This window comes from Danio aesculapii, chromosome 22 (genome assembly GCF_903798145.1).
Source record: "Danio aesculapii chromosome 22, fDanAes4.1, whole genome shotgun sequence".
In the NCBI taxonomy this organism is placed as follows: domain Eukaryota; kingdom Metazoa; phylum Chordata; class Actinopteri; order Cypriniformes; family Danionidae; genus Danio; species Danio aesculapii.
The window spans coordinates 6,315,111-6,339,499 of NC_079456.1; the positions used below are offsets into that span (position 1 = coordinate 6,315,111).

A 24,389-nucleotide genomic window follows, 5' to 3' on the forward strand; every position below is an offset into this window, starting at 1 on the left:
GGCCACCACAGTCACCAGATTGCAATCCAATGCGCAGCCGACAAATCTGCAGCAACTGCGTGATGCTATCATGTCAATATGGACCAAAATGGAATATTTCCAATACCTTGCTGAATCTATACCACGAAGGGTTAAGGCAGTTCTGAAGGCAAAAGGGGGTCCAAAGCGGTACTAGTGTACCTAATAAAGTGGCCAGTGAGTGTATGGTTTCATTTTATTATGTAATGTCATTATTTTTCAAGTAGACAGTTAGAATAAAGGTTTGCTTAATATAGATGTCTGAGTGATTGTTTATTTGAATGATTAACAACGTTGTTGTTTGTTTGTGCACAAAATGAATAAAGCAAATTATAAGCGTCAATTTGTTTGACAACTGTATTAATCCTCCGCAAAGAATGTATAATTACAAGGGTGTCATGATTCATTAGAAAACAAATATTACAAATATGATAATTGGCCTAATCCAACAATAATAGTATAATTAACATTTTAATTGGAATACACGTAATGTCCTCGTGATGACGAAGCAAGTGGGCGGGCACAGACGAGGTTTTTCGCCGTTGTGAATTTCTGATGAAACAAACATCAGTCCACGCCTCAGTCGGTAATTCACGCTGTTTGCTTCACCTGTCGACAGCAGATCTGGGTGCAGCCTGCTATAAAAAGCCTGTCATCACCAGTCAAGCCGACATTGTGCTTTTGTATTTGACATCATCGACGAGCTTTGGTTTATTTTTGTCCTTTGGTGTGCTACCTGAGGTGGATGTATCGCCAGGTGCTCGTGCTCGCGGTGTTTGCCGCTTGTCTAAGCGGTTTTCCAGCATCATGCGCTCGTAATTTAAATTACAGACCGATTATTGGTAAGCATCACATCTTATTGTGTTATTTTACTGTTCTTGTGATGGTTAAACAGTGTATGGTGTGTGTGGTGGATGATGTTTTGCGCATTGAAGCGTCTCTGCAGATGCTGGAACGTTCTCCTGTCTTATTTTTAACTCCCTTAAATGTATCGTCATTGTAAACGCTTGATTATTGAGGTAAAGTTGGTTTTATATTCGCACATTCATTCAGTGACAACCCTTGTAACATGCTCCCTATGTCGTTTAACATGATACTTTTAATATTCATGCTGGAAAAAAAAGCTAAGTATGACTTAAAAACAACATTTAGCACTGTGTTTGACTGTCAACAATGTTGTACTTTGGTCATTTACTGCCAATATGATTTCACTATTTAGATTTCGCAAAGGATATTTTTGTGAAAATATATATTATTAAGGAGAAGTTTGAATATAAAGCTAACTTTACCTCAATCACATGGCTGGAAGACCAAATGAAAATACTGTAGTAATTTATAGTAAGTTAAATACTGTGGTGTCTTTGAACCATGCTATAGTAAACAGGGTTTCTGCAGGGTCTTAAAATGTGTTTACTCTCAAAATCCAAATTTTAGGCCTTAAAGTCTTAAATTTACTGAAATATTGTGTTGTAGGTCTTAAATCTTTTTTTTTTTTAATCTGGTCTTAATTTTTCCTTTGTTCATGTATTGCTATCCAATCTGGCCCAAACCCATACAATCACCAACAATCCATCTTTAAAAAAAAAAAAAAAACTTTAAGCTTTTTATTTAAAAAGGTAATTTTTAACTCCATCATAATGGTTTAATCCATTCTTACAGTAACATTTTAGAAGTTCTCCATCTATTTACTACTGAAGACACCAACCTGGACAGACCGTATCGTTAGTTGTCTGTATATTTAGTTTATTATAGTTTTTAAAACATTTTTTTTATTTTACAGAAAGTTTATGTTGGGAAAAACTGTGTATGGATACAAGTAAAGCTTGCTTGTTTTTACACTATTTAAAATATTTAGCTAAGAAATAAAATCTAAAATTTTTAATTGTTTATTATTATCGTAATATTAAATGTATTAAGTTGAAGTTTTTTTTTTTTGTTTTGTTTTTTTTTTTTTTGAGCACTCAAATAAAAATCATTTCCATTTGGGCAATTTGAAAAATTCCTTAGCCTTTAGTGCTTTGAGTCTAAAGTCTTTAACTGAAACTCCGAGTAAAGCAGGTTTTAAGCAGAAACCCTACGTACTTGAATTAATGTGTTGTGGTTCTTCTAAATTTGCTTTGGTAAAACAACTATAGTAATATACTCCTATAAACTAATGGTGTAGTTACAACTCTATGGTATAATAATATAATACAACACAGTTTACTGTAGTAAAAATTTAAGTATACTACAACAGTATTTCTTACATTTTTGTTCATTTACTATAGTTAATACTACAGTATGCCACTGTATATTAGTAAAGTGTTAATACTATAAATTGAGGTAAAGTCGTTTTTATATTCGCACATTCGTTCAGTGACATGCTCCCTATATTGTTTACCATGGTACTTTGAATATTCGGTCCAAAATTATTTATTTATGACTTGGAAAAACCACATTAGCACTATTTCAAGAGTTCACACTTAGCTCACGATTTATACATGGCTTGTTTGGCATGCTGAGCTCAAGGGATCCTCGAGCCCAGGGCTCCCTCCTTTCACAGGGCGAGGGGAGATTGAGCTCAGGTCGATCTGAAACTCCCCTGCTGCTGAGGCCAAGGTGAACTTCCTGAGAGTAAGACATTATAAAAAAGATTTAGGCTTGTTTTATCTATAACATAGAGCACATTTGGAGGGTGGGAGGAAACCGGGACACCCGGTGGAAACCCACGCGGACACGGGGAGAACATGTGAACTCCAAACAGAAACACCAGATGGCCCAGTGAAGACCCAACACCATTGGTAATCTTGCTGTGAGGCAACAGTGCTAGTCACTGGGCCCCCGTGCCGCCCATTCTGGATAAAGGTGGAAGAAGGGGATGAGGGGGGTTTCTTTGTTTCTTCCAGACGAAGATAGTTGTAGAGAGGAAATGAGTATATATATATGTATATATGTGACTTGGAATCCTTTGATTGGAGGATCATGATTAGCTAATGTGGACCAGCTGGGTCATTCATGAGCACATGCTCCTCTCGAAATTAGTTTAAAATTAAACTTCACTTATTTGACTGTGAACAATGGTGTACTTTTGATAGTCATTGGCTGCTAATATGTTTTCATGTGTGAATAGAAAATTACTTCACCTCAATCACAAGGCTGGAAGACCAGCTGAAAATACTGTAGTAATTTATAGTAAATACTGTGGTGTCTTTGAACCATGGTATAGGGACGTACTAGAATTAATGTGTTGTGGTATTCTATATTTCCTATGGTAACAACTATAGTAATTTACTCGTGTAAACTTTTAGAGTGTAGTTTTCTACAACACTATGGTATTATAACACAACACGGTTTACTGTAGTAGAAATTAAAGTATACTACAGTATTTCTTCCTTTTTTTGTTAATTCACTATAGTTAATACTACAGTATGCTATATTAGTGAAGTGTTGATGATGTATATTTATACAGTGTTATGCATTTTAGAAGGTTCATACGGTCATTGAAAACCTGGAAAAGTCATGGAATTTTGACATCGTATTTTCCATGCTTGGAAAAGTTTTGTAAAATCAGAAAAACCCACAAAGTTTTGGAAAAGTCATGGAAACTGATATCTTTGTACTTGATTATAGGGTATTTACTTGTCTGTCTTTTGCCAATCACATACTCTCACATTATTAGTGCGGTGCAAGCTTTATCTAAATCAATTTTACATGGATATAAATATAAATTGAAACTAAATAAATTGCTGTGTGTTTTACGATATGCTGTAATAAATTAGAACATGCATTGTTTTTCTTTTACCACGCATATGTAGACATTGCATGAAACGTTAGGTTATAAAAATTTACTTGAACATCTTGGGAAAAGTCATGAAATTTAGTAGTAAAAATGTGTAAGAACCCTGATTTTACTATAGTGTGGTTCAAAATACTTTATTTACTATAAATTACTATAGTATTTTTTTCCATCTAGGAGACCAATGTTAACATAACAAAAAATAAAAGCAGCCACTATTGAGGTAAAGTTGGTTTTATATTCACACACTCAGACTTTCTCCTTAATAATATAATTTCAGAAAAGTATTATTGGCAAACTCTGAATAGTGAAATCATATTAGCAGCCAATGACTATCAAAGTACAACACTGATCATAGTCAAATAAATAGTGCTAATGTTGTTTTGAAGTCATACTTGCAAGTGATTTCAGACTGAATATTCAAAGTACCATGGTAAACGATATAGGGAGCATGTCACAAGTTGTCACTGAATGAATTTGTGAATACAAAACCAACTTTACCTCAATTTAGCCGCTGGTTAGATGCTGTGCTTGATTTGTACTAACTAGCTAGTTTAATGATTAGATTGGAAGCAAAACTACTTGACTAGACTGAAATGGTGAACCAGTTAACAATCAAGCTACTATGGTTAGACATGCATTTTAATGTAGTTAAACACCAGTCAAGACAAGATTTTGTAGTCGCCACCATATTATTATTTACAACGTTTTTTTTTATCAACTCTCGAAGCACATTAAGTGTTTTAAAGGGCCTTTGTGGAAGCAAAATGCAACAAATTGGAACTCGCAAGAATAAATACTGTAGTAAAATGTACTATATTGTGTATATATTATAACATTTCCGACTTCTACAGCAGTTTTACAACTGTAATGTACTATATTTTAGTATAGTTTTATATAGTTGTAGACAACTTAATACAGTATTGGTCTTTTTTTTTATTACTAGTAATTATTATATTTATTTATAAATACTTTTATTATTCTATTTATTTATATATTACTATTACTACAGTGGTTCAATAAGTTTAGCAAATATAGAATTGCCACAACAATGTACTTTAATATAGTATGATTCAAAAGTGGTCCACTGGTGGTGGATGAGGAGATTCCCCTCCACAAAAAAATCTGTTAAGTGCTTTGAGTGTCCAGAAACGCGCTATATATATATATATATATATATATATATATATATATATATATATATATATATATATATATATATATATATATATATATATATATATATATATATATATATATATATATATATATATATATATATATATATATATATATATATATATATATATATATATATAAGGGTTTTTATTATTATTACTGTTTATTATCAGTAATATAAGAATTTGGCCTGTACCTATTAAAAATTCATACGAAATTTGGCAAAATTTGAGAAGTCAACATAATGTGAAATCTAGTAAATTGAAGAATAGTGACTCTCTAAATTACTTTAAATAGCAGTTAATGATTATTTTTATGAGCATTAATTAACTGTAATCCAATAATAATAGTAATTATAAAAGTCTTTTAATGACCTTATTATAATATTCATGTTTAAAATCGATCAGGAAAAACATTAAACTAGATGCATTCTAATGTTGAGTAAACAGTTATTTTGATCTCTTTGAGCCCTCTTTAACCCATGTATTTGCTTGTGTTTCAGGTATTTTAGCCCAGGAGAACTTGGAGGAGGACCCTCATGCCCAGGGCACTTCTTATATAGCTGCGTCATATGTCAAACACCTGGAGTCGGCTGGGGCCAGGGTTGTACCCATCCGGTATACATCTAAAACACAAGCTACTGTACATTTGAAGACGAGCACATTTTAAAAAAGAATATTCACCAATTAATTGTTTATTTCTAGCATAAATCGCACAGAGGAGGAGTATGAAAAACTATTCAGTGCAATAAATGGGTGAGTCTTTCTGAATAGTCTCATTTTGATTTGGATATTTAAAGTGATGTATTAATTGTTCATATTTGTGACCATGAATGACAGAACAAGTTATAGTTGTCCATTTGAAATGTATGAAATTAAGATTTATACAACACCAGGAAGCTTAATAAATATGCTTTCCATTAATGTGTGGTTTATTAGGAGGACAATAATTGGCCGAGATACAGCGATTTGAAAATCTGAAGTCTGTGGGGTTGAGAAGTTTATATCTTGAGAACCAGCTGTCCAAATTAAGCAATATATGTCACTCATTAGAAACTTAGGTTTTATATTTTCTAAAGAGAATTTTCCAAATTTTCCCATAAAATATGATTTTTACTTTGAAATTCTAATGATTTCTGGCTTGAAAGAGAAAAATCTATAATTTTGACCCAAATAATGCATATTTTTATGTTTTATCCAAGCAACAAAAGACTAGTTTTGTGATCCAGGGTCACATTTTACCCTAATTTTGCCAGTTTAATAGATGTTTTATTAATATTTTTATTCATATTTACTTTGTTGTTTGATTTGTTTTTCTCCATTTAGTTTGTTGCTTCCTGGAGGAAATGTGGACATCGAGACATCTCAGTTTACCAGAGCGTCCAGGATTTTCTATGAACTTGCATTAAAGGTAAATAAGTCACATTAGGAACTTATTGAATTGATCTTTTAATTTGGAAAAGCCAACATAATCTCGCATCATTTCGTAACCGTTTGATAGTGGCTAATTTGTACAGTCTCTTTTGTACATTTTAGTATGATTTGCTCATCCTCTGATGAGGGGTGGGGTTTGAGGACATGCCTTTTTTTAAATTGATAATTTTTCATACAAATTAAGGCCCTGTCCACAAACACCGATCTATTCAATACCACACTCTCTCTTTTTACCCTATCCACTTTTGAAACAAGTGGGAAACAAACGCCAAATTCCTCCTTCAGAGATGAGACCTTTTATCAACGTCTACGTTTTAAATGCGTGGCAAGAGGAGCAGGATTCATTGGAAAATAATAAATTGTATAAAATACAATCTGAAATCTCCAACAGAGTTAAAAGACATTTTAAGACTAGATTTGATCAAGTGATTTAGCAGATGTCGTATTCGATGCACAAGATTAACCCATGCCTTTTTGCTCAAAGTTGAAGACCCTATTTAATGTTTGTACTGCACAATTCCCCTTGCTATAAAACACATTTTAATGCACTGTCCTGTTTTTAATGATTCCAGATTACTTTTTTATAAAACGAACTCTCTTGAGGACATTTTTAACAAAGGTACACCTGGAAAAAATTGTAGATTTTATTTTTTTATATAATGTATTAGTGCTAAAAATTCGGTTGAATTTATGTATTTGTTTGTTTGTATTGTTCGTTTTTTTTTTTTTTGTTTTTTTATTGTATATTTATTATTGAAATAGTCTTGCCATCAAAATAGCTTTGGTTGCTGACATGGCATTAAATAAAAAATACATTACATCTATCCCGTTTTGCTGTTTTTCCGCACGAGGATGGAGTATCGGGTAAACGAAACTTTCTGAAAACTCAGACCAGTGTGAAGATTTTTCTAAAAAGTTTTCACCTCGATGTCAGCATGCATGTTGTTTTCTCCTTTTTGATTTGCGAACACTGCTGGTTCACACCAAACACTGATGTAGAAAAATTGGTGCATTCACGAGAAATGCACCGTGGGCTGGTAATCCGCATCGGTTTTCATGTTTGCATTGACTTATATGCGATTTAGTGGCGCAAATACTTCCCCGTTTGGTGTGAACCCACCATAAAAGTGTATTAACGTCACCTGTTGGTTCGGTGTGCCCTTTAACATGCGTCACACGTGTTTGTGGGTTTTCATGTGGCTTGTTTTCCACATTAAAATAATTTTTTTTTTAAATGTGGTCGTGCTAAGGGATAGGAATTTGTATGAAGTAGCCAGTTCCCTGACAATATCTAATAATTTTTTTTTTTTTTTTTTTTTTCACATGAGATTGAGCTGAAAAAAATAACAAGTGGGTGAAACCAGCTGTCATTTATTTTTTTATTTTTTTTTATTCTTTTCTACTCATATTTATAAAGCACTTTTTAACACCACGTGTTGAACCAAAGTGCTGTACAGACAAAGAAAAACAATAGAAAAGAAAACCAGAGATCAGACCACATGTCAGTAATTCGTGTTATTTGGTTTTTAATGGATCTGAATGCACTAATGTTTGTTTTCTATTACCTACGACAGGCTAACGATGCTTCGGATTATTTCCCGATCTGGGGCACGTGTCAGGGCTTCCAGCAGCTCACTGTTCTGACCAGCAATAAAAACTTGTTGACTTTGACGAACACCAAAGCAGTCGCTCTGCCGTTGACATTCAGCCCAGGTAAGTCATGATGTGGTTTTCACCAAACGTGTAATATTTGCATCAGAAGATATTTCCCGAAAGATTTATTATTGCGCAAAAATACAAAAAAAATCCTATTAATGTTTTAAATGTTAACCTGCAACAGCTACTAAAGAGAAAGGGTCTGATATTAGACCGAAATTATGTGTGTATTATTATATTATATAATTTCTTTATTAAACTTTTATTTATTAGTCATTTTCACACCCATTTCCACCATGAAGGGTAAGAATGTACTTCACAGAACGACTCTTTGGGGCTGTTTATGCCTGATCACTTGTGTTTTCTCTGATCAGATGACTGTTCCATTGCATTAATATTTGGTCACATAAATGTGTCACCGCTAATTCAAATACATTTTGTATACAAATTTAGCGAAGTTATGTTGACTAAGGCATCAGATATGCTGCATTTTAGGTAAATATTATAGTGTTTTTTTTTTTTTTTTTTTATCTATACAGTATATCCTGTTCACCATCAAGGTTATTATAGTTTAGCGTTTTTAAATTAGTTTTTATTTCGGAAGCATTTTAAAATGTTGCTGTTCATTTTGGTTGGAGTTTGGTTTATTGTTTTGGTGTAGTTTAATTTGTGAACTCATTTATCTTTTAGTTTTTGGTTTCAGTTTTATAAACCAAAGTTATAATAGTTTGCACATTTAAATAGTTTTTTTATTTCGCTAAATTTTAGTCCGTTTCGTTAATGGCTGTTTAGTTTTAGTATGATTTTAGTTTCGTGAACACATTTGTAATTCATTTAAGTATTTTACAGGCAATGAAAAGAGAGAAAATAGGACGATTAATAAATAAAAATATTGATTTATAAAATGTTTTGGTCTGCTCCTCTTCAAATGATTTATTTTCTGTAGAAATTCAGAAATTATATCTTTATATTATTGATAAGGGTCATTAAACAATATTTATGTGAGTATTTGTTTATTTATTTGAGTTTGTTAGTTTAGGTCAGTCATCGATTAATAAAAACGACACTAAATGCACCAGTAGGTGGCGATAAGACTTACTAAAGTTCGTAAATAAATTTTAAATGATTTGTTCAAAATGGCTGATTCATGTAGAAATTAAGTGACTGCCTTTTTATAATTCTGGAATGTTTCTCTCCCCCAAAAAATGATTAATTTAGGAATGAAGGACCACAGTGTCATGATCAGCGTCAGGTTATTGATTGCATCTAATAATAAAATGCTAATCTTTGTTTTAGAAAAACTGCTGTCTAGCTTGTTGTATGAGATTACGGGACTAAATAAAATCATATAACTATCAAATCAAAAACCCATTTAGGGATATTTTTGCTTCCATAAATTGTCGGCTTTGTGTATTCTCGGTATATGCAAAGAAATGTATGACATTTTGTACAATTTTTCGTTCTGTAGTAAGGCTGCGTGATATTAGAACAATCTGATGTTGTGATGCATTTATTGCCATAATACATTGTTATACTTGGAAATAATTTTTGGTCCCTTTATTTTTAAGATTCAGTTCTCGCTCTTAGCAAACCATTTTGACTTTTGCTTCAATAAACTCCAAATTTTTTCCTTATTAATAGTTATTAAGGTAGTTCAGGTATTGGGTAGGATTAGTGATGTAGTATAAGATCATACAGAATGTGCTTTAGAAGTATTAATAAGCAGCCAACATCTCGATAACATACATGCTAATAGTTATTAATTTGAATTGGTCCCTAAAGTGTTACCGAACGTATTAATTTTGATTAATTGGGATGATTCTGTAGGAGAGTGAATCATGCTTAATATGTAATAAACTACAATCATAGATTAATGTAATAAACAGTGCAATTATATGGTTTTGTGTATGTAAATGTAAAAATTACACTGCAAAGTCAACTCAACGTTGCATGTCATTGCGATGTGACTAGCGGAAGCACACATTGCGATATCAATGCTGAAACGATATATTGTGCAGCCCTGTTCTGTAGCACAATTTCCATGTTCACTATAAATAGGCTAAACAACTCGATGACCCAGTTGAAAAACCTTGCCTCTTTTGCATATTCTGGTTAGACCGGATCTGTACATCAGCTTCAATGTATATGTAACATTCCGCTGTTTTTTTTTTTTTTCTGTTGATTTTACAGGAGCCCAGAACAGCAGGTTGTTCAAGAAATTTCCTAAAGATGTTCTTCAGTCTCTGGCAGAAGAAAACATCACGTCTAATTTCCACAGCTGGAGCTTGTCCACACAGGTAACCCACTTTTAAAGGGGCGGTTCACCCAAAAATTTAATTCTTCAGTGGTTTTACTCATCCTCCATTTGTTCCAAACCTGTTTGTGTTAAGCAGAAGAAAGAAACTCAGTTGAACATGGGTGTCCTGCTCTGTTTTACTTGGCATTTTCGAAATTGATTAACATCTTGGAATTTCCAATAAGTAACTTTTATGTTGGTTTCAAAATGTGCATTAAAAAATTGGTGGATGGAAACCTAGCTAGTGACTTTCGTTGGTCCTACGGTGGAATACAATATGTTGATTCCTTGCATTCCTCACAAAGTGAAGCTTCATAAACTAATTTCAAGAGGAGCACGTGATATGATTGAGCACGTCTGGCCGCTCATCTGTAATCAGAAATAATCCAATCAGAGTGATCCTAGTTTACTATAAATGGATAATTTTCTCCCTACTGCTCTATCATTGTTTGGAAGAATCCCCCCTTCCACCCCATCTCCTCCTTTTCCTCCCTTTTCTAAAGGGGGAGCTCTCGAGACCTACCTGATCTCGGATCTCCTGAAATGCTTATTGACCAGGCGGGAGCCCTGGGCTCAAATATCTCCGAGTTCAGGGTTCTCTCCCGGGACAGCATGCCAAACCTGCTTTAAACGCCAAGCATATCTAAGTGGGAACTCTTGAAATCTTGTTTTGTGTTCAACAGAAGAAAGAATTTTGTACGTTTAGAACCACTTATGTTTGAGTGAATGAAGAAGAAAGTTTCACTTTGGCTGATCTGTTTAAATGAGGAAAGTTTAATTTTGCAGAGTGTCCGCAGGGTCTTAAAGTATTAAAAGTTGATCAATCAGTTATAAGAAAATGTAAAAAATTTTGTTCAAGTGTTGTCCGAAGTATTTAACTCCAAAAAAGCATAAATATATTTAGAATAAATCTAAATAAACTTCATTTGTAGCAAACGTAGGAAGGTGATGTGATTCTCTCCACATGTAGCAAAACCATAGAGCGAAACAGACGGCACAATGTAAAGATGTACGTTTGCGTATTTCTGATTGGAGAAAGATTAGTTTAAAAAGTGTCTGAAGCGTGTCGCTGAAAACAACCGTGAGGTCAACTGTACGTTATGTAAAAAGAAATTTAATATATCGTCGAAGTCTCTCAATCAACAAAGAAGCAGCTTGTTCATTCGTAGCCGTACGTGTTCGTTTTTGGGATAGTAAAGGTAAATGTGTCCAGATATTTGAAGAGATCTTGCCTTTTGGTTTTAAGTTATTCCTATTTTAGTTGTTTCTTCGAAGCTTATCTGAGTTCTTGCATTTTTGCAATTCTCTGTTCAGAGGGTTACCAGCAAATTCTCAAGATTTTACAATACATCCAAAATTCTGCAGCACGTGTGTTGACACATACATCGTCTCGGTCTCCCATCACTCCTATACTCCAACAGCTTCACTGGCTGCCCGTCAAGTCTCGTATTGATTTTAACATATAAAGCGGTTCATGGTTCTGCTCCAGGTTACATTTGTGACCTGATATCCATTTCCTCTACCTCTACGCTCTGCCTTTGGTCCTACGCTGTTTCAGCCTCATTGCAAACTTAGTACCATGGGAGGCAGGGCGTTCTCTTTCCGTGAGCCCAAACTGTGGAATGCTCTTCCCACTAACATTAGGAATGCTGGTTCATTGGACGGTTTTAAAAAGCTACTTAACTCATCTTTTTAGGATGGTTTTTAATTTGTGATCTCTTATTCTTACTGGGTTTTTTTTTTTTTTTTTTTTTTTTTTTTTTTTTTTTTAAATTTACATTTTTTTTTTTTTTACATTGTTTTACTGTGCTTTGTTGTTTTTACTTTCTTGTAAGCGCTTTGGGTTTTAGAAAAGCGCGTTACAAATAAAATATATTATTATTATTATTCTGTTGCATGCTTGTGCTCTAACTTTTTATAAACAGTTGTAGTTAAATAAAGGTTTGATGCTCATTAGAACTTGAAGTGACGATGCAGTCTTAATATTCTGAGAAGGTCTTAAGAAGTTATTGAAATTACCTTTAGGATAGGAATCCAGGAGGATATAGACTGTTTTGGTTGATCTATTCCTTTTGAATGATGAGGAAGCTTTCATTTGGCTGATCTATCCCTTTAAATGATGAGGAAGCTTTCATTTTGGCTGATCTTTTTCTTTAACGATGGCTTTCAGAAGTGATTTCACAATGTTGGAGAACCAACACTGGCACAATACCATGACTTCTGCATTTCTCACAGTAGGCTTCTGACCACTCGCTGCAAAATATTTTGTGTTTGCACTTTCAGAATTACAGCGCCAATCCCAAACTGAAGCGTTTCTACAGAGTCCTGACCACTAATACTGACGGCAGGAAGGAGTTCATTTCCACCATGGAGGGTAAGAATGTACATCGCAGAACGTCACTTTCGGCCTGGTCACTTCATGTTTTCTCTGATCAGGTTTCTGTTTGATTTGTCAAAACAAATTTACATTTCGCTACATGAATGTGTCTCCGCTAAACAGTAAAAAGGATTCTGTTCTTCAAATTAATTGTCATGCAAATTCAGCTAGGTCATGGGTTTCAAACTTGATTCCTGGAGGACAGCAGCTCTTCACAGTTTTGCTCCAACCCTGATCAAACACAGCTGATCCAAGACTAGCTGTAGCTAGATGTTCAAGACTACTATAGACTATTAAGCAGGTGTGAGTTGGAGGTGGTTGTGCAGAGCTGCGGCCCTCCAGGAATTGAGATTGAGACCATTGAATTAGTTATGTCGACTAAAGCATCAGATAAACTGCAATATATTAATTTAAGTTTTTTTGCATAAACATAATCTATACATCTTTTCAGCATCAAGGTTATTATAATTTTCCTTTTTTATTATTTTTAATTTCGCAATTAAAAAATTTTGCAGTTTATTTCAGTTTAGTTTGGTTTGTTTTAGTGTAGTTTAATTTGTGAACGCGTTTGTTTAGTAAAGTTTCAGTTTAGTTTGGGGTTTCAGTTTTACTCTTAGTAATTCTAGTTTAGCAGAGTTAATCGAACGTGTTTGCGTGGCTGATGTCAATTCTTGTGCAAACATCTTGGCAATGTTTGACAACAAACAAATACAAAAGTAAAAATTATGAATAATTCAGCCAAAGATTTCCACATTAAAGATTGTATGTAGTAGTCGGCGCCAGTGGTGTAGCGGTTAGTGCGTCGACACATGCACTCCGGTGCTCATGGCGACTCGTGTTTGGTTCCCGCCTCGTGGTCCTATGCGATCCTTCCCCTCCCCTATAAATATATATATATATATATATATATATATATATATATATATATATATATATATATATATATATATATATATATATATATATATATATATATATATATATATATATATATATATATATATATATATATATATATATATATATATAAAAATAAAAAGGTTGTGTATATAGTTAATACTTATTGTGAAAAGCACTAGTCAAACTTGAATTCAGTTGAATAGTTAAATATGTCTAGTTCACATTTTCTGGCAAATGAAGAATTTAGTGCTAGGGATGGAACGATACGTCGTAATATTGAAAATTGCAAAATGAAAATGTGATGAGTATTGCTGATGTAAATATAATTTTGAGCTTGCTTTTTTTTTTTTTTTTTTTTTTTTTTTTTTTTTTCCCCCAAGACTTGCTGTGTTTATAAGCTGTAATTCCCCCAAAAAATGTCAATTCCTACTTTATGTACTAAATTGCATAATGAGGTTTTGTGGTTGTGTAATTACGATCTGCAAAATGTAATGTATCAAAAGTAACTGCACGCACTGAAATGAGCAGCAGTGGCTGGAGAGTGAAAGTGAAAGCACACGCATCATTTAAATTACTATTTCGCAATTAGATGCATTTTAAGTGGTTTATCTTTCAGAGTGAACACAAAGAGCTGCATGTGCTGCTTTTCTGTAGATTCAATGTGTGTGAGAAATACTTCTGACAACGACAAATGTCCCATTTCACCAGTGAAAATTATTTATATCTTGTTCATGACTAATTTAATTAATTCATCTTCAGAATTATTAATAGTTGTATTCTGATGTCATCACTGTCCTGTGCGTTGAGGACCAGGACTCATTTAAAGTCTGTTGGAAGTGTTAAGTTTTTATAGTCCATACAAAATATTGCATTTTTATCAGCAGTAGACCTACATATTATAGGTTTTCCCAAATGTTTGAGACATATCATTAACAATACTAATATTAAACTCCTTTGAGATGTACAGGGTGGGCCGTTTATATGGATGCACCTTAATAAAATGGGAATGGCTGGTGATCTTATGTGATCATGTGACACATCAAATTAATGGGAATTTCACAAGAAAAACAATGGTGTGCTTGGTTTTACCGTAGCTTTATTCTTTCAAGAGCCCCCTCACATACTAATGTGCCACAAACATGACGTTAATATCACCAACCATTCCCATTTTATTAAGGTGTCTCCATATAAATGACCCATCCTGTATATTGTATTGTGAGTTCAGTATCGAATCGTGACTTCAGTGTATCGTTACACCCCTAAATATAACACGTTTACACAGTTGAAGTCAGAAACTGGGGAGAAAAAAAAAATACGGCAGTAATATTTCAGTTTAATGGAGAGATTATTATTATTATTTATTTTTATTTTATTTTTATTAATATTTATTATTATTTTTTGGAACACATTTCTAAACACTAGTTTTAATAACTCATTTCTGATAACTAATTTATTTTATCTTAGCCAAGACGATGTGCATAATCATGCGCTAGTAAGTAATTGATTTTAATTTCTGAACCATGTCCTATTCCACAGCGAATCGATATCCCTTCTATGCTGTGCAGTGGCACCCTGAGAAGAGTCCATTTGAGTGGATTGAGAAATCCGGTATGGTCCACACGCTCTCAGCCATCAAAGCCACCTTCTACACAGCCCACTTCTTCATTTCTGAAGGTTGGTCATCAAAAAAGTTATATTTGAAATTCCATTTTCAGACACCCTATCAGTCCAATATTGACACCGTTTTTGATGTAGAGTGCTGTGGTGAGCATGAGACATCCAGCCTGACAGGTTTCAAAAATTTCTCAAGCTGCTTTTAGTGGAGAGTTGGGTTTTTTTTTTTCTCTCTCCTAAACACCTTTTTAAACGATATTTTTAATAACTCATTTCTTTTATCTGTGCCATGATGACAGTATTATATTTTACTAGTTAATTTGCAAGGTACTAGTATCCAGTTAAAAGTGCCATTTTATTCAAGTTTATTTGTATAGCGCTTTTTACAATAATTAGTGTTTCAAAACAGCTTTACAAAAGGTGCACATTAATGCAATACAATCAAATTAAGTTTTTACTGGTTCCAAAAAAGTTAAACGTATGAAAAATTCTAAGACAGAAACTTCGATCACACACATTTAGGTTTTTCAGCTAATTAAAGATTTCAGTGAAATTGCCTGATTGTTAAATGAGCATTTACTGTAGTGTTACACTAAAAGACATGACTTTCAGTGACAATCTATCAAAGTTTATACATTTCTATACATTTTATTTATTTTTTTAAATGTATGTGTGAAAATGGTTATTTATTATAATGGCCACTTGTAAAATGATGCCTGGGGTATTAATGCTTTTGGTTTGCAATTTATAGGAGCTGTAATTTATTGAACTCTGCTTGAGACAGTACGTTAATATTTTTGTGCCAAATCTCAAAGTTAAATGTGGGGGAGAACCAGTTTTTATAACAAGAGGTCAATGGAACACCCACAAAAAGTTTACTTTTACTGAATTTAAATTGATTAGTAATGATATCAATTTTTGTCATGTGACCGTGAATGTCAACATATATACAAACACACACAAATAAATAAATACATCCACTTCTACATCCAGTATTGGGTAAAGTTACTTCTTTTGAAAGTAATAAATTACAATATTAAGTTACTCCCCCAAAATTAACTAGTTGCATTACTTAATACATTACTTTCTCAAAAGTAACTTGGTTACTTTTTATGTACCCAAGTTCCTTTTTCATACCTGCCAGAGGCTTGATCTGTCAGAACTTGCAGGGTCTTTTTCCTTTTTCTGTTTTTAATAGAGGAGCTCTGCATTTAACGACACTGTATAAACTTCATTTACCTTAAAAAAAAATGCACATTCCGTATATACAGATTAATGAAAGTTGAAAGCAATCTTTGCTACTTTTTATAATTTTGTCTTATTAGTTCAGTAAAATCACTGTATGTTGAGACTATAATCCCCATTTCTTTCATGCGTTCAGAACAAAGAGAATACTTCCATCGCAGTAATGTAAGGCTCTGCCATCTTGGTTTTTTTGTCTATTCCCATGGGGAACTCATTCACTCATTGAGTGATTCAACGTGATTACACTAATTTTAATTAAGCAAATTAATTAAAAAAAAAACAAAAAAAAAAAAAACTTGCTACTTTTTAAAGTAACTCAAATAGTATTACTCAGGAAAGTAATCCTATTATGAAACCCGTAATGCATGACCCCCAACACATACAAAGATGCATACACACACACAAACGCTTGTGTTTTTTTTTGTTTTGTGGAGAATGCTGGGTTGTTTTATTCTAGGTTTAACCATTTCGTATGTTTGTCTTTTCAGCAATGAAAAACCGTCATCAATTTCCGTCACAGATTGAAGAAGAAAAAGCTCTGATCTACAACTATCAACCCGTCTACAATGGCCTGAACAGCATCTTCCTGCAAAATTACTACTTCGATTAAATGTCAAGTAAGGGGGATTGAGTCCATCATGGGTTGAAAAGTTAAATTTTTAGTTTAAAGTTTTTAATTTGTTCTCAAAGTTGCCACAACTTAATGTTTGGAATGCCGATTTTTAATGTTCATGTCTCTCGTTCACTCCTATATCATTGATTGTAGATTCTTGAGCATCAGTCTCGCACTTAATTCCTGGAGGCCTGCAGCTCTGATTATTTGGATCAGCTGTGTTTGATTAGGGTTGGAGCAAAACTGTGCAAGGTATTCAAGACTAAGCAGGTGTGAGGTGGAGTTAAATTATGCAGAGCTGCGGCCCGCCAGGAACTGAGTTTGAGACCATTGTCCTAGATGTAAACGTGGTGTTCTAGAATCAAGACTGAATGTATTTGTGCGTTTATATCAATCCAGAAGTCACATGATATTCCAGTGCCATCGTTCAGATATTAAACTAGATCTCTTACAGGGTTAAAATAGCATGACCAATGCAATGTTAAAATGTCCTATTTCTCTGTAAATTTGAAGGAAAATTAAAAATTTAGATTTAAATGCGTCTCAATTGCATCTTTGCCCAGTAGGGGGCAGCAGTGACCATCTAAACGTATTTAAGAACCAAACGAGACTTCTCAAAACATTTATTTTTTTGCCTTTCATTTTTTTTTAAGAGGTGGGACAACATAAAATTACCAGAAAACCACGAGATCTAAATCTCCTTACAATCAGATACATAAAGCAGTCTGAAGTACAAAATCAAAATGAGGAGGGGGACAAAAGTGCAAATATGCTAATAGCTCTGGTACCATGACAGGAAGATACAAAACTGAAGCGTTCTACACACTGGCGCCAAAAATAAATAAAAATCTCCTACGTCAAGGCTTATTAAAGAAACAAAGTATGCAAGTATGTTATATAGAGCGTTCTGGAGCACTAATAACCATTTAACATGAACTGTTCACGCTTGCTAAATTGTGTACAATCATTTGACCCCTCACATGTGCATAGACTCTTGTACTACAGTGTTTCATGCACTTTAAAGGAGTAAAGAAAGCCTTTTCTATTGCGACAAATAATTTGACAAATCGACTGTACCATAAACAATATAATCACTAGCAAAGTTGACACCTTGTGTGTGAGATCACTGTTTGCTTTTAAAAGTTTCAACAACTTCAATGAGTACATGTATAGAAAACACAGAGATCATTACCTAGCTCCAGTCGACATTTTGAAAGACTCCTTTCACAAGAAGAATCTTGCTCTGCTTTGGAGGCCGTTGGTGCTGAGCAATTTTAAAGGTGCGTTTTTATAATAATAAACTCAAATAACAACACTATTCCAGTACGGAGCAGCCATTCCGATGCACGATAAAAGAGCAAGGCATGTAGGCGTCCATCCAGCATTTAGCATGTAAAACACAATATGCAGCCTTAATACTTGCACTGAAATATGTAAAATCGATCATGATTAAGTGTATTAGTAGTAGAGAGAGTTCAAGAAAACAATAAAAACTTGGTACAATCTCTTTCTTCGTCTTCAAGTACACGTTTTTCTGTAATTCACCCAAAAATCGCCATTTTTATCACCCATGTTAGTTCAAACATGTTTTCCTGTGAAATAAGATGTAAAGAATCTTCACCAAGCTATTTTTTTTAAACAGAGATCACTTTAGTTTTGCTGCCGTTGGTTAAAATAAAAACTAATCTAATAAATAATTTACAAATAGTACAAGTAGGGAATTCTGTGTTGTTGTTTTGGCACTGACCAGGTTATATGAAGAAAGAAAGCCTTTGAAGATTCTTCTGTTTCTTTTTTGGTGTCACAGAAAAAGCAAACCAGTTTGAAGCAACATGTAGGCGAATAAATTTGATAATTCACCTTTTTTTGCGTGAACTACTGTTTTAACAGTGCAAGAAACAACTAATCTCTCATTTTAATCTCTAAAATGATTGTTTGACACATTCGATTGACATAAATCCTGCACTATAAATTGTCCCGCATTTTAAAGCACGTCATCAGTCCGTCTGAATTGAGCAATGCAGAGATAAACAGAAACGTCATACAAGCCAAAAGACGTCACATTTCTACAGCAGATGGTTCGGTGAGGGAGGCGGGGGGGAAGCTTGAAAATGTTTTGTGCCTTCGGTAGTCTTTAATGCGATGCTGCTGCTGCTTTTTCCATGCCGTTTTGCGGGCTGTTTTTGGCGGGATTAAAGGTGAGTGTCTTCCTCTTGATTGTCTTCCTCGTCTTTCCCGGGCTTGTTAACGAGCACCTGCCAACCGCTGCTCACGTCACCGCCCGGCGCCACCCCATTGGCGCTGTGTTTCTTCTCCTGCATCTCCGATTGGCTGTCGCTGGTGACGTCCAGGGTGGGGTTGTCATGGCAACCATTCTCCACAAAGTGGAGCTCTTCACCTCGCGACTGGCAAACCAGAGGAGACAGTCAGATTATTCAAAGCTACACTCAACTTGGAGAATGTTGAGGTTAGTGAATTAATTAGCATTCGAGATCCATTTTAATCGCGTTCAGGCTTCAGGTTTAACTGTACGTGTCGTAATATTGATTACCACAGAACACTTGACTCGTATTTGAGGTTAACTCGTAGAAATGATTAATATTAATCGTTTAATTGTTTTTCATGTCAAAGTTTTAACGTATCGTTTTTGTTTACAGTGTAAAGATACTGACTACAAATGTTAGTTGCTTTTTTTCTAACCCTTCTTATGCTCATTCCCTTTTGTATTATCCTTATTTTGGTGAAGTACCATATTGTGTCTGATTAGCAGTTTAACAGTAACGGTAGTGAATGAGAAGAAAGTTATTTTATGTTGAGGTAAATTAGCATTCGAGATCTCCTTCAGGCTCAGTTGTAATATTGATTTAACATTACCATGGAAACTGTTTAACAAATGTCTGTTTAGATAAATTTTCTTTAGATTAACACTATCCGATTAGCAATGTCACAATGTTTTATAGTAAAAAAAAAAAGATAAAAATTAACCATGTTTTTTTTATATATTTTCTAAAGTTACTTCAGTTTTTTTTACCCTCATGTTGCAAATATCTATTTTGATAATGTTTTAAGCTGAAATACCATATTGTATCTGAATTAGTAACTATACACAACGAATGAATGACTTTTTGATGTTATGTTTTTTTTTACACTTATTTCTAAATTCCCTTTTGGATTATTATTATTTATTTTTATCTATAGTTTTTCTCGCTGAACTTCCATAATGTTTCTGAATTAGTAACCACACTTAATGAGTGAATATAAAGGAAGTTGAATATTAACCCTTTGATTTTTATGTTGAGGTCAGTCAATTACCATTCAAGATCCATTTTTAATCGCGTTCAGGCTGTTTTACTGTATGTGTGTTGTAATATTGATTACCACAGAACGTTTGAATTGTATTTGAGGTATTTTAACTTGATGAAATATGATAAAACATTGATTAGTATTCATCTTTTCAATGCGTTTAAACTCAGTGTACTTTGTAACAATATTGGCTACTAATGTTACTCGAAGGATTTTTTTTTTAACCCTTATTTTGCTAATTCCTGTTTGGATTATCTTTATTTTGTACCATATTGTTTCTGATTAGCAACTTCACAGTATTAATCACGACTTTGTTTAGGTAAATTAGCATTCAAGATCCATTTTCATCTCAAGCTCAGTTTTATTAAGTGTTGTAGTATTTATAACCACAGAAGATTTGACTTGTGCTTAGGTTTTTTTTTAACTCACTTTGCAAATTTCCCTTTAGATTACTTTTTATTTTTAGATGAAATAACACTGTATACGATTAGGAACTTGACATTAATGTTTGACTGTAAAAGATTAATATTAAACATTATTTTTTTTAATCATTTGATTACTAACATAGTGGTTTTTTTTTTTTTACACGTCACAACTTTCTATTTGAATTATAATTTTTTAAGATGAAATACAATATTGTATCTAAAAAATTTATGTTAATTTATTAACTACCATAATGTGTCTTAAATAGTATCCACACATAACGAGTGAATGTAATATTAGTTTAATATTAACCATGATTTTACCATTTGATTTTATGTTGATGCCAGTCAGTTAGCATTTGAGATCCATTTTAACTGCGTTCAGGATGTGTCATAATATTGATTACTACAGAACGTTTGACTCGTATTTGAGGTTTTTGAACTCATTGAAAAGATGAATGTTAATCAATGTTTTATCATTTTTCATCGCGTTTAAACTGTTTACTTTGTGTGTAACAATATTGACTACTAATGTTAATTGAATTTTTTAACCTTAATTTTGCTAATTCCCATTTGGATTATCTTTTTTGTTGTTGAAATACCACATTGTATCCGAATGGGTTAAAGTAAAATCTTTTGAACATGCACTATGATTTTACCACTTGATTTTCTGTTTAGGTTAGTAAATTATCATTTGAGATCCATTTTTCCTGGCGCTCAGGTTATTGTATTTGTCATGTAATATTTATTAACACAGAACCATTTGGATAGATTTTTTTTTACCAATACGATTTTAATAGCAGATTAACAAGTGAATGTAAATGAAGCTAAATATTAATATGATTTTTATATTTTGAGGGGAAATCTCATTTAAATATCCTTGTGCCGTCAAAGAACTGAACTTATGAGCCCACTTACTGCACTTCATCTTACTGTTTTGTGCACATTCACTTTATGTAGTGAGAAAGTCATTTTAATGTATGCCTTACAGCAACATTAAAAACATTAATTCAGCATATTGTTATATACATTTAAAACATAATCAGATATTTACCAATAATAAACCAATTGAAAAGACGGAAATGTAATTTATTTGCTTTGTATATCTCACCATTGCTCAAAAACAGTATAAATATATGGAAGCCACATTTCAAACAAAACATTACAACAGTATAAGTATTTCTGTGAGTATATGACTGCATAAATATTTATTTAAGAGGAAATTTGATGAAAGATGATTTTGTCATACACGTTTATTATCATAATTCAGTTCCAGAAGTGTCTGTTGTATTAAAGATAAGATTTTTCCCCTTTCAAAGTATTTCTAAACTAAATTCCTCCATACTACATGGGTCTGAAATTACATAATTAAATATATATATATATATATACACAATGTATAATATTTATTAAAAAAGGTTATGCCTTAAAATAATAACAATTTTTATATGTAATTTGTGGTTCCTTAAACATATTGTCCAACAAAATAAATAATAAATAAATATTTCTGTGAAAGATGTGCGCAAAACATTTGTTTAAATGGTCTTATTAAAAATAAAGTCCCAAAAAAAAACATTAATTTTGAGGGTTAAAACACTTGAAATGCACCTTCCCTTACTGAAAACTATAGTTAAGGACCTGTTGTCTTTACGAGGGTTAAAGCTAACGTGTGTGTATGACCTACCATGTTCTTGAGTTTGGGTAAACGGCGCTGCCAGCAAATATAGATGATGCCTGAAGCAATAATGAGCACACATACGGATCCGATGATCACCAAAACCACAAACAGCTTCCCGTAGTCACTGCGCGTCTGACTGGGCATCGAATGGCAAGCGGACACGCTGGAATAATTCTGGATTCCAATCTGAGGAGAAATGATGGCACGTATTATACATACATAAATCACTTCTTTATTGTGTTTTAATCACTATTATTTGCTTCATTTCAGACTCGCCTCATTCAAACCTCTCCTGATTTCTCCCAGCATTGATAGGACGTCTTTTGGTGGGATGATTTCTTTGGGGAAAAAAATTAAGAACAATTAGATTCAAAATACTATGAGTTCGGAAAAAAATAGATGTAAATAAAGGATCATTTTTGATAAATAAATAAAGGAAGTATATTTTGACTGTACATCATCATCAAGATATGAAATGACTTTAAATATCGCGATTTGACAATATCATATGACCCAGCCCTAATATAATGTGTGTATAGAGTGAGTGTGTTACCCTGTTCGCTGGCTAAGGCCATGAGGAGCTGGTGGTCCTGCTGTGAGGGTTTGCTGAGGAAGACGAGCCACGAACCCTGTGGGATGTTCATCTTTCTGGAGAAAGTGTTTTCCAGCAGGTCCAGCAGTCGATCGCCGCTCTCCATACGAAACTCATCCTGACAGAAACACAACAAGAAAAACAACATGACTTACACACTACAACATAACTCACTGTAATATTGTATGTTTCTATCCAAAGGTGAGAACTAAACTTGTGCAGGAACTGGAATATCACATGAAACATTTGAATATAAAGGAGCGCATCTATCCAATGAGTCAAAGAGAAGACAATCAACACTTCCTGATAAACTGCAGCCAAGTATCTATCTATCTATCTATCTATCTATCTATCTATCTATCTATCTATCTATCTATCTATCTATCTATCTATCTATCTATCTATCTATCTATCTACTATCTATCAATCCATCCATCTATCTATCTATCCATCTATCTATCTATCGATCGATCGTATACATCTATCTATCCATCTATCTATCGATCGATCGTATACATCTATCTATCGATCGTATACATCTATCTATCCATCTATCTATCTATATATAGTAATTCTATCTATCGATCGATCGTATACATCTATCTATCTATATATAGTAATTCTATCTATCTATCTATCTATCTATCTATCTATCTATCTATCTATCTATCTATCTATCTATCTATCTACTATCTATCAATCCATCCATCTATCTATCTATCCATCTATCTATCTATCGATCGATCGTATACATCTATCTATCCATCTATCTATCGATCGATCGTATACATCTATCTATCGATCGTATACATCTATCTATCCATCTATCTATCTATATATAGTAATTCTATCTATCGATCGATCGTATACATCTATCTATCTATATATAGTAATTCTATCTATCTATCTATCGATCGATCGTATACATCTATCTATCTATCCATCTATCTATCTATATATATATATATAGTAATTCTATCTATCTATCTATCTATCTATATCTATCTATCTATCCATCTATCTATCTATCTTTAAACTGTTTTTAACTATCTATCTATCGATCGATCGTATACATCTATCTATCTATCGATCGTATACATCTATCTATCTATCTATCCATCTATCTATCTATATATAGTAATTCTATCTATCTATCTATCTATCTATCCATCTATTGATCGATCGTATACATCTATCTATCGATCGTATACATCTATCTATCCATCTATCTATCTATCTATCTATCTATCTATCTATCTATCTATCTATCTATCTATCTATCTATCTA

At 33.2% G+C, this 24,389-nt stretch overlaps 2 protein-coding genes across 2 annotated transcripts in view; one reads left to right on the forward strand and one right to left on the reverse strand.

The window, feature by feature from the left end:
* The first annotated feature begins 568 nt into the window (after positions 1-568).
* zgc:171566 lies at positions 569-17,643 on the forward strand. Its single transcript, XM_056447976.1, has 9 exons — positions 569-860; positions 5,475-5,589; positions 5,677-5,727; positions 6,298-6,382; positions 7,980-8,118; positions 10,252-10,358; positions 12,641-12,731; positions 15,171-15,308; positions 16,982-17,643. The coding sequence occupies exons 1-9, from the start codon at positions 764-766 to the stop codon at positions 17,101-17,103; spliced, it is 945 nt and encodes a 314-aa protein (XP_056303951.1). The 5' UTR covers positions 569-763; the 3' UTR covers positions 17,104-17,643.
* Positions 17,644-17,713: 70 nt separating this feature from the next.
* podxl2 (podocalyxin-like 2) overlaps positions 17,714-24,389 on the reverse strand; it is a 43,183-nt gene continuing 36,507 nt past the window's right edge. The window contains exons 6-9 of the mRNA XM_056447967.1: positions 23,063-23,219; positions 22,786-22,847; positions 22,516-22,695; positions 17,714-19,511 (exon numbers count right to left, since the gene is read on the reverse strand). Coding sequence (XP_056303942.1) covers positions 19,299-19,511; positions 22,516-22,695; positions 22,786-22,847; positions 23,063-23,219 — 612 coding nt within the window. The 3' untranslated portion in view covers positions 17,714-19,298. The remainder of the gene's footprint in view (positions 19,512-22,515; positions 22,696-22,785; positions 22,848-23,062; positions 23,220-24,389) is intronic.

Bases quoted from the DNA above. Each gene is read 5' to 3' on its own strand.
- zgc:171566 (XM_056447976.1), top strand. From the start codon at position 764: ATGTATCGCCAGGTGCTCGTGCTCGCGGTGTTTGCCGCTTGTCTAAGC. The intron at 8,119-10,251 runs GTAAGTCATGAT...TTGATTTTACAG, and splicing joins GCCGTTGACATTCAGCCCAG to GAGCCCAGAACAGCAGGTTG. The intron at 12,732-15,170 runs GTAAGAATGTAC...CCTATTCCACAG, and splicing joins GTTCATTTCCACCATGGAGG to CGAATCGATATCCCTTCTAT.